Genomic DNA, 10,868 nt, shown 5'->3' on the forward strand with positions numbered 1-10,868 from the left:
CAGACATGAATAATTGATCACAGAATCTGTTTCCCTGTGAGCCCAGATGCGACCTCATGTTGTCTCCCTCCCCTCCTCCTTTTCTTTCTCCCTTCTCTCCCTTTTCCTCCACTCCCTCCTCTTTTTCTTCCTCCCCCCTGCTCCTCCTGCTCCCCCCTCCTTTCACTCCAGCTGATTCAACCACCCTTGGCTCTTCCCCCAAATCTCTTGGTATCTCACCGCTCCATATTATCCTCTGCATAGTATCTTCCTCATTTGGGCTTCTCTATCTCTCTCTCTTTTTTTAATTTTATTTTATTTATTTATGTTTAAACAGAGGAAGGGAGGGAGAAAGAGAGGGAGAGAAACATCAATGTGTGGTTGCCTCTCATGTGCCCCCTACTGGGGACCTGGACCGAAACCCAAGCATGCGCCCTGACTGAGAATCGAACCAGCGACCCTTTGGCTCGCAGGCCAGCACTCAATCCACTGAGCCACACCACCCAGGGCTGGGCTTCTCTGGAGTAATTACTTTTCTCTTCCCCCCTCAGCCGGGACTGTAAGCTGGGCTGTCTCCAGTCCTAAGAGCCCCAGGCTTACAGCACAGACATGCCCTGCCCCGCACAACAACCATGAGCCACACAGGGCTATTTACCTCAACTAGCTCACAAGACTGATAACTTATGAGTGAAATGTTATTATCTTGATATAATAAAAGGAAAATAAAATCCAGCTTCTCAGCCTCACTCATCACACTTAACGCTTAATAGCCAGCCACCTGTGGCCAGCGGCTGCCAGGGCGCACGGCAGGGATCTAGGATATTTCCCTCATTGCCCAAGAGCCCTAACTGGTGTGGCTCCTCAAGGTCATGCACGTTATCGTCACTCTGTTTCCCTCACCGGGAACAGTGCCGGGCGTACAGTCGTCTCCAGTCACTCTGGTCTCCTGGCCGCTCCGGGCGCACCCCTGCCTCCGGCCCCTGCGCTCCCCCTGCACGGTGTCCTAACCGCTCCCCAGACACGCCCCTGGTGTCCCTGTGGAACCGACTCCTCAGCACGCCCAGAGCCCCTCAAGCCCCTTCTCTGTTCCATCCCCCCCTACCATTTCTGACCACCTTCTAACGTGCGAAACGGGATTCTATTTACTCATTCACTTTTGTTTGCTGGCTGTCTCCTCCCATTACAATGGAAGCCCAGGGGGCCCGGGTTTGGGTCTCTTTCATTCGCCATTATAGCTGGGGAGAGCCTTGCCCAGAGCAAGCACTTCCTACATTGCTGTTGAGTGAATGAAGGGAGGAAGTGGGGGAGGGGAGGAAAAGGGAATGGAGGGCAGGAAGCTTAAAATGAAATGGTCTCAAGATGCGGAATAATGCCAATAAGAAGAGGACACAGTAAGGGGTTAGGACCCTGTTCTGAGTCCACATATTTAATTTTTTTAAAGATTTTTATTGATTTATTTTTAGAGAGGGGGAAGGGAGGGAGAAAGAGAAGGAGGGAAACAATGATGTGTGGTTGCTTTTCCTCGTGTGCCCCCAACTGGGGACCTGGCCCACAAACCAGGCCTGTGCCCTGACTGGGAATCCAACCGGCGATGCTTTGGTTCACAGGTCAGCACTCAATGCACTGAGCCACACCAGCCACGGCTGACTTCACCTTTTATAAATTGAAGCTTTAATTCTGCAAAATGAGGCCAGTGACCCCAATGAGCCATTCTAGACATCTATCTCCCGGATTTTAAGAGTGAGAAATCCTCAGAGGAAGGCATGAACCGAACACTTTATTTTGAGGACCTTGGCGTTATTGAGGCGGCCTGCTCCCAGGCAGAGGGGAGGAGGAAGATGCCTTCCAGTTGCGCAGCGTGGACCTGTGTCAGACGTCGGGGATGGAGTCGACTCCCAGCGAATCTCTCTCCCCAACCACCACCATGACGCAGGCCAACAGCGCAGGGACAGTGGCTTCTGCCAAGGGCTTTGGGGCACCTGGCTGAGCTGAGGATTTGGAGGCTCCCGTCCCCTCTCTCTCTTTGCAGGATGACATTTTGCAGGGGATTAATTCCCTGGGGATCAACCTGTCCTAAACCTTGATAATCCAGATCTGTGATTTAATTCAGTGGCCTGAGTACTTACACAAGGAGAAGGAGGTAGAAAGCCAGAGGGGAAAAGCAGACTGAACCTCCAGGAAATCAAGGGGCAGGGGGCGGGGGGTAAGCTCGCTCAGATGCCTGTTCAATGAACCGTTTCCAAGCCCAGTTTTACTGAGTACCCTGTGGCTCACCCCCACCCCCTCAGATTGGAACGCCTCCCTCTTGCCCAGAGAAAGAACTGGAGGGAGAGCTTTAAAGTGGTTGGAGTAGGAAGGTGGGAGGTAGAGCTACGCATTCAACTTTTTTTAAGATTTATTTATTTATTTATTTTTAGAGAGAGGGGAAGGAAGGGAGAGAGGGAGAGAAACATCAATGTGTGGTTGCCTCTTGTGCAGCCCCTACTGGGGACCTGGCCCCAAACCCAGGCATGTGCCCTGACTGGGAATCGAACCGGCGACTCTTTGCTTTGCAGTCCAGCGCTCAGTCTACCGAGCCACACCAACTAGGGCTCAACTTTTTTTTTAAATCCTACCCAAGGATGTGTGTATTGATTTTAGATAGAGAGGAAGGGGGAGAGAGAGAGAGAGAGAGAGAGAGAAACACCAGTGTGGGTTGCCTCCTCGTGTGCACCCCGACCGGGGATGGAACCCACAACCTAGATATGTGCCCTGACTGATATCGAACCTGCAACCCTTCAGTGTACAGGAGACGATGCTCCATACAACCAAGCCACCGGGCCGGAGCTGTGATGAACTTCTTGAATCTAATGGAACAGGCTATTTTAACACAAGAGGAAGCTGGGGAAGAGATGGGCCAGCCGTAGGAATTTAGGATGATATGGAGTCAAAAGAAGTCTTTAATCTTCGGAATTTTTGGAGTGGCATCTGGGCCCTAGTCCCATTCGCATTCCCCTATGTAGATTCTTCCTCCTTAATCCAGTTCTAGAGGTGTAACCCCCACCCCCCGCCCCAGTCCAGGCAAAGCTCTCACCTTCAGTCTAACCTCACTCCAGTCCCCGCCCGCCCCTGTTTTAAGGGGCTTCGGTCCTCCACAAACAATCTGTCCACCAGGCGGGGGATGGCTGGGGTCTCCAGAGCCCCCTCAGCGAGACATCATCTTCACAAACTCTGCAAAGAAAAGTCCCTGGTGAGGTGTCTATTCGTAAGAGCAGCGACATTACCTTTTTGAGCCCTTCCTATGTGTTGGGAACCACAGGTGACCTCTGGTAAATTTCTTGGCCTCTCCAGCCCTTGATTTCTTCATCAATAAAACGAGAAGAGGAGTTACTTTATGTGGTTTTTAAGATGGCTGAACAATATAAAGCCTGTAAGTCACAGGAAGTGCTAAATAAATAGTGAATATGAGTGTCTTATTTCATCTTTTCAACCCATCCTAGAGAGGTAAGTGCCACTTTACAGATGAGCAAACCAAGGCCAATGAGGTTGGCCCACGTGCCTGAGGTCCTGTGGGCGATGAAAGGTGAGCCCTGGAACAAACGCAGGTCGTCCTGCCTTTGCCGTGACCCAGCGTCAGATGAAGTTACTGGTCCCACCCAGGTCTTGAGGTCAGTCTGTCCTTCCGTTGCCTGTGGTGGACCTGAGGCTCTGTCTCCTCTAAGACCCATGTCTTGCTTCATCCGGCGCTTCCCTGATGCCGGCCGCTCCCCTGGGCCTGGCCAGACCCGGCAGCAGCCAGCAACGCTGGCGCGTCGCCGCTGTGCACGAAGTGCTGACAAAGCATTGGGAGTTACCCAGCAGAGGGTTCAGGGAGGACCCCGCACGGCCCGCCCCCAGCATTTCACAGCCCAGGGGGACACATCCAGGCCTGCAGCGACGGCGCCCTTGGGGGAGGAAGACAAAGACCCGCAGCGCTCGAGCTGGGGCTTCCGCACGGGCTAAGGGCGAAGGGGCGCGCCGGCCTGGGTCCGCGAGGGACAGAGAAGAGCTGGAAAGGTGCTGAGGGCCCGGGAAGCGTGGAGTGTGGAAGGAACCCCGGGGAGAGCGGAGCCGGTGCCCAGCGTGCCCCAGAGCGTGAAAGCTCAGAGGCTGGTCGCAAAATGTGTGGCGAAGGGAGGGGGCGGGTCTCAGAGGCACTTGAACAGCAGACTAAGAATCCTGGCCTTGGGTCTTCAGGCAGCTGCCAGAGGCCGAGGTTTTTGAATCAGAGAATGTCCGAAGGAGAGCTTGACGCGCCCTCTTTGTCTCCCACAAAAATGATCTCTGCTCCCAACCTCCCGGGACTCCCAATCTTTTTCGTTTATTCAGTTACTCAGTCTACACGTGCTGAGCCCTGTGCTGGGGACTGGAGACCTGGCGATGAAAGATGGAGTCGGTGGCCCAGAAGGAAGCAGCTGTGAACTAACGTAAGCGCTCGTGACGCCGTGGGCCCGGATTACGGCTGAGGTGTGCATGGGCGTTATGGGGCCCCCAAGCCCAGCCAGCAAAGTGGGGACACCTTCCAGGAGCACAACTAAGAGTTAGGCTGCAGGGGGAGACAAGGGTGCTCCGGACAGAGCGGTGACAGGAACGAGGACAGGGAGGGGCGCTTGGTGTGCGATTCCTTTCAGTCTCCTCCAAAACTTTGGGAGGAAGGTATCATCATTACGCCATTTTGCAGATGTGAAAACCGACACTTACAGTGAATAAGCGACTAGGTGAAGGCCACGGAATTAGTAAGAAACTGAATTTGAACCCCATGAATCTGACCGCTGGGTCTCAGCTGCCAACCAGTCCGCTCTCCTTCTGATGGGACACTTTGTTCCGATGACAAAGGTGCCCAGTGAACCAGGACGGGCTGGGGGAGGTGGATGTGAGTTCGGCCCGAGCACGCATAGGAATGGGCTCCTGGACACGGCGCTCCCAGGAGCAGCCGGGGGCAGGAACAAGGTGGGGAGAGACTCCGAGGTGTTTGACCTGACGTGGGCAGAAAGGGCTGCAATAAAAACCCTTCCCAACCCAGCTGTCCCCCGCCCCCCACCCAACCTAGAACTGGGGGAAGAGGAAGAAGGAACAGCTGACTTGGGAAATCCCACGGGGTGCTGGAGTGGGAGGCGTCACCTTCGAAGTTGACGGTGCCATCCCCATTCACATCGGCTTCCTGGACAACCTCGGAGATCTCCCGGGCGGTGAGCTGCTCCCCCAGAAGCCTTTGCATCGCCTGCTGTAGCTCTCCCAGGGTGATCTCCCCGTCGCCGTTGGCGTCAAACTGAATAGGGCCAGAGGGGACAGCGCAGTTGACCCTTGAGCGACTTGGAGGTGAGGGGCGCCAACCCCCTGCACAGTCAAAAATCCGCCTATAACTTTTGACTCCCCCAAACTCAACTAAAATAGCCTACTGATAGCATACACCAGTCCCTAAACATATTTTCTATGTTGTATGTGTTATACACTGTATTCTTACACCAAAGTGGTATAAATGGTATTTATACCAAAGTGGAAGAAAATGGTATACAGAAAATCATAAGGTTCACCTGTGAGTTTTTTCAAGTTGTCGCAAATCTCCAAAAAAATTTCCAAATATATTTATTGAGGAAAAGTCACGTGTAAGTGGACCTGCACAGATCAAACTCATGTTGTTCATGGGTCAACTGTATTAGCAATGACAATGATGACTAATAATAATAATAATAGACCTGGCTGGTGTGGCTCAGTGGATTGAGTGCTGGCCTGCTAACCAAAGGGTTGCCAGTTCGATTCCCAATCAGAGCACATGCTTGGATTGCAGGCCAGGTCCCCATTCGGGGGCTCATGAGAGGCAACTAAACATTGATGTTTCTCTCCCACTCTTTCTCCCTCCCTTCCCCTCTCTCTAAAAATAAATAAATAACATCTTTAAAAATAAAAATAATAATAATAATATGCCCTGGCCTGGTGGCTCAGTCAGTTGGAGCATCGTCCCATACACCAAATGCGGTGGGTTCCATCCCCAGTTGGGGCACAGATGGGAGGCAACCGATCGATGTTTTTCTCTCTCCTTCCCTTTTCTCTCTCAGATCAATAATATGTTTATTATGTTCCCTGGGGGAGGGTTTTAAACAGTATTTTTAAAAGCATTACAAGAACCAAGTGAAATTAGTTTTTAATCACTGATTTTATTTAACCCAATATTTCAAAAATATTACCATTTCAGCATGCAATCAATGTTAAAATGATGAATGAGTCCCCTACACACAGCCTGGACTTCCTAAGACTTAGCATGCTGGCCCACTCAGTGCTTACGCAGGCAGCACTCAGCACGCTCAGTCACCCGCCTTGGCACACGGGGTCACCCCAGCTCACGGGCCTAAGCTGCACCCAGGGCGTGCCGGGCGCTTACAGCAGTTCCCAATTCAGACACTAAAAGTTATCAGAAATACCTGATCTATATTTAGATTTCACAAAATATATACCCAAATAATATTCCCATACCCAAGCTGTTCAAATCAGCTGAATGTTTGCCAGTAATGAAATCAAGGATTCTTTTAAAATCGAAACGAACTGAATTTATAGTCAACTGAATCTACATGGGAATTAAATAAATAACGTAAGTGAAATTGATCAAAATTAGATAAAATTAGAAGTTCAGTTCCTCGGTCACACTGGCCATATTTCAAAGGCTTGGGGGCCAGCGGCTAGCAGCTAGGACAGAGTGTTGCTACGACCGCAGGAAGTTCTGTCGGACGCTGCAGCTGTAGGTCTTTCTGCGAAGCTGGGAGAGCTGATCCCACAGCCAGCAGCAGGTAATGTCTTGGGTTTCAGACCCATGTGTGCCTGGCTCCAAAGCCTTTCCTTCCAAACTCTATCCTATTCTTTGTTTTTGCCTCAAATAGTTGCAAGCTCTCTGAGTGAGGAAAGCATTTTATCAGGGGATAGAAGTGAACTTCAGCGATTCAGTGGGAGGAATTACTGGGTCAGTTCTTTTCCCTCCCCACACTCCCAGGATCTCGTTTTTAAAGCCTCTCCTCAACAGGTGTGTTAAACCACATGATCTTTGAGTTCCCACCTGGGATCTTACATTTTTGCATTCCCCCTTCTTATGACAGGCTAGATGAGAGATCCTACCGTGCTTTGGAGGCTGCAGAATCTTGGAGAAGATTTCTAATCCCCACGAGCCTCAGTTTCCTCTTATATAAGATTTCAGTCAATGAATACTAACTCCTATTCTTTTTGTAAGGGTTACATTTGATAAAATAGGTAGAGGACCCCATCCACTGGAAGAGCCCGGAATGTGCTATTTTCCTTTCCTATAAATCCCACCAGGGCTAGGAAAAAAAATCGGTCTGGGGCGGGGGCGGGGGGTTCTGTCCATGACCAATGACTAATCATTGACCTGTGGGTCCCCTGCAGCCACCGCCAACATTGTGAAACTCTCCACTCACTTCCTTGAAGGCATCTCGCATCTCCTGGACACCGATCATCCCAGCTGTTTCCGCAAGCAGTTTGGGGGCCTTCAGCTCCACAAAGTCCTCAAAGTCCACACGGCCCCCCACTGAGGAAGGGGAAGCAGGTCTAGTGAGATTCTGTATGTCCCAACCCTCCATTCCCTCAGTTTCCCCTTCAAGTGTGTTCAAGACATAGATCTTCTCCAATCTCTCTGCCTCCTGAGCGCTTTGTCTCTCAGCCAACGCAAGCCCCCTTGTCCCTCTAATCTGAACAGGTGGACAGACTGGCAGGGTGGCAGTAACTAGCTGTCCATGTAACCTGGAATAAATCTCATCACTGGTTCACACTACATTCCCTCGTCTGTAGCTCTGTAGAAGGTTGGGTATGGATTAAATGAGCACCAAAGTCTCTTCCAGGTACAAATACTATCACATCCTTGAATTCAACCTTGTTCGCTCAGTAACATATCCAGAAGCAAACCCAATAGCAATTTTATCACAAATTTCATCTCCAAATTGGCTCTGGTTCCCATCTAAGAAAGCCTATCCTTTTTGCAACGCTATTCGTCAACGTTAGCTCCAAGTCCAAGTTTGTTTCCTACATCAACAGCAGTTCCGGTCTTGTGCTCCTGAAGAATCTGAGGGGTCACAACCAACATATAACAAACATTTACTGGAGGCTAAGCCTTGACCTGCATTGACGCCTTTATCCCTTCCTTCCCACAATCCCATAAAGTAAGGAGTGATATCATCGTCATGCAACAGATGGGGAAACTGAGACTCCAGAGTGGAGGTTAACTCCACTTTTACAAAATGACCACATTTAGTAAACGATAGAACTGGGACTTGAACACAATCTATCTCTAAGCGTCATCATTTTGACCACTTCAAATGCTGCCTCCCTGCTACACTCGGATCTGTTTCCTTCCAGACCTCTAGTCCCTCTTTCCTTCCTCCCTGTCTCTAACTCTGCTCTCAACCTCTCTACCCTCACCAGTTCCGCCCTCCGCCCTCCCCTGACACAGTAATTCCTCCCACTCCCCGGCCTCACAGTTCATGCGGATCTGCTGGCCCAATTCAGTCAATTCCATCTCTGTGGGCATGTAACCCATTGTCCTCATGAGATTTCCCAGGTCCTTACGAGAGATGAACCCGTCTCGGTCCTTGTCGAACTCCAGGAATGCCTCCCGGAGCTCTGAAAGTTAAGAGGGGACAACCATGGAGGACCTCGAAACAGTCAGTGGGGAAACGTGGCATCCCTTGAAACCATCAATGAGGCACAGACTAAAGATTCCTCAAAGGAGAGTGCATTTTTAAAAACCAAAATATCAAAAAGGAGTGGTTATGAAGTGTGTTAACAAGACAAGGGATTCCTGAGGCCACCAAACAATAGCCCTGAAGTCCTTCAAACTCTTGGGTGAAGTTATGGGGAACTTCAAAGCCATCAAAAGAAAAACCAAACATTTTTTATTTGTTCTAAAACTCATGTGTCACTCCTGGGTCTCTGAGATGCTTGGGGGTGGTCATCCCTTCTAAATACTTTGGGAGGTACCTACGCTGCCATGAAAAAGAGTTCCACAAAACCACAGTTGAGCGGAAAGAGAGGAATGTGAAGTTTTTATGTGATGGGACTTCCACTGAAATACACAAAGGGACAGAGACAGGCAAGCGGGTGGGAGGTGATGTGGGGGCGTTTGGGGGAGAGAGCATTACCTTCGATCTCATCTTGTCCCAGTGGTCTTTCCTGAAGGGGGGTGCAGGGGAGATGGAATTTGGAGAGAGGGTCAGGGATCGACCATGCAGTTCTCCAAACATGCGCCACGTTCTCCCATGCTCTTCACCCTTTCCTGTTTCTCCTCCAGTCCTTGCTCCCCCGTACCCCTCTCATCTTCCTTCTCCTGTCTCCGGACTCCCGTTCCACAGCTATTTGCTTCTCACCCTCTTCCTCACCCCTCTCATTTCCTGTCTCCCATCCTTGAATCTTCATCTCTCTCCTCTGCCTTTTCCAAAGAGACACCCATCCCTTGTGCCGAAAGGGGTCCCGGAGGCCATCGAATCCAACACCCTCTGCTCCCCGAGGAAGAAAGTGAGCCTTGCAATCACAGCCAACACATCCAGAGCGCTGAGTGTGCGGGGCAGCTTCCACGGTCCTTCCATGTAAACCTCCGAACTGCTCTGTGAGGTTGAACCAAATACCATTCCTGTCTTAGTTAAGAGGAAGCCAAGGGACAGGAAGGTTACGGAACCTGCCAACGTCACACAGCGCATGGTTCAGCAAGTCAGCTGCCGTGAGCGCTGCGATTTGACTTCAGGGCTCCTAACTCCTAGCTCAGAACTCTTCCCCCAGCCCTTGAGTCTTTCTCCCGAGACCTGGCATCCCCTTTGGGTGGGACCAGTATCACTGGCATCCAGAGGGATGATCGGGGCTGAGGTGACCAATTCCTAAAAGCTTTAAGAAGTTCCCTTCATTTTTGCTGCCACCCACTCAGGGACACACCTGAAGGGTCAGGCCTGGCTACGAGGCCCGCCACCCGGGAAATTCCACCAGCCTCTGGCTCTTTCACCCCATTTCCCTTTACTCTTGGAGCCCCCGCCCTTCCGACCTCTTATTTTCTCCTTCCCCCATCTCCTCCCTCTATTGCTATAATTATTATTATTATTATTTAGAAGGTTTTATTTATTTATTTTTAGAGAGGGGAAGGGAGAAAGAGAAAACATCAATGTGTGGTTGCTTCTCGTGCGCCCCCTACTGGGGACCTGGCCCACAACGCAGGCCTGTGCCCTGACTGGGGATTGAACCAGCGTCCCTTTGGTTCGCAGGCCGGCACTGAATCCACTGAGCCACACCAGCCAGGGCTAATTATCGTTATTTGATTTAAAGCCTGATAAAGATGCCCATCAGAACCAAACAGAAACTTAACACAAGCGACTTCATGGCTCAGCCTCAGTTTCCTCATCTGTACAATGGGAACGAAAGTATTCCCGACCTCGAGAGCAGTTCTGAGGATTAAATGACATCGGGAACGCAGAGCCTTTGCACCGGGCTGGGCAATAGCAATGGCTTCACAAGTGGCGGCTATCCCCGTCATCACATTATCATCGTCATCACCGCCGCCACCACTCTGGGTGTCCGTAGAGAAAAACGACGACGGTCGCCCCTACTGACATCACCCCAGCTCCTCTTTCCTTTTTTCGCCCCCTTCATCTCCCTCCTTTGGCGCCGCCCTCCCAATTCCACCCTCGCCCGTTTGGCGGCGCCTCAGGTCCCCACCGCGCTCCCCGGATTCTCCTGCCTCCTTCCCTCACGCTCTCCCCTCCGGTTCCGCTCGCCGTTCCCGGCGCCCAGCCTGCGCTTCCCCTCCCCCGGCCTCCCCGCCGCCTCACCCGCTGCTTCTCCGCGATGCCTTTCCTCAGAAAGATGCAGGCGGGGCCCGTGGGGAACTGCAT

The 10,868-nt window shown here is 51.3% G+C and overlaps 1 protein-coding gene across 1 annotated transcript; it reads right to left on the reverse strand.

The window, feature by feature from the left end:
- Positions 1–3,163: 3,163 nt before the first annotated feature.
- CABP5 (calcium binding protein 5) lies at positions 3,164–10,868 on the reverse strand. The gene is made up of 6 exons (XM_054588519.1): positions 10,806–10,868; positions 9,135–9,165; positions 8,473–8,616; positions 7,419–7,528; positions 5,119–5,266; positions 3,164–3,189 (listed from the first exon to the last, which is right to left on the reverse strand). Exons 1-6 carry the CDS (start codon positions 10,866–10,868, stop codon positions 3,164–3,166), a joined length of 522 nt encoding a protein of 173 aa, XP_054444494.1.

The sequence above is a fragment of the Pteronotus mesoamericanus genome, unplaced genomic scaffold (genome assembly GCF_021234165.1).
Source record: "Pteronotus mesoamericanus isolate MK-2021 breed Mesoamerican mustached bat unplaced genomic scaffold, CSHL_Meso_final scaffold_137, whole genome shotgun sequence".
NCBI classification, from domain to species: Eukaryota; Metazoa; Chordata; class Mammalia; order Chiroptera; family Mormoopidae; genus Pteronotus; species Pteronotus mesoamericanus.

Coding starts and splice junctions, on each gene's coding strand:
- CABP5 (XM_054588519.1), bottom strand. CDS start 10,868: ATGCAGTTCCCCACGGGCCCCGCCTGCATCTTTCTGAGGAAAGGCATC. Junction 9,166..10,805: donor GCATCGCGGAGAAGCAGCGG/GTGAGGCGGCGG, acceptor ACCCCCCTTCAG/GAAAGACCACTGGGACAAGA. Junction 5,267..7,418: donor TGCGAGATGCCTTCAAGGAA/GTGAGTGGAGAG, acceptor GGCCCTATTCAG/TTTGACGCCAACGGCGACGG.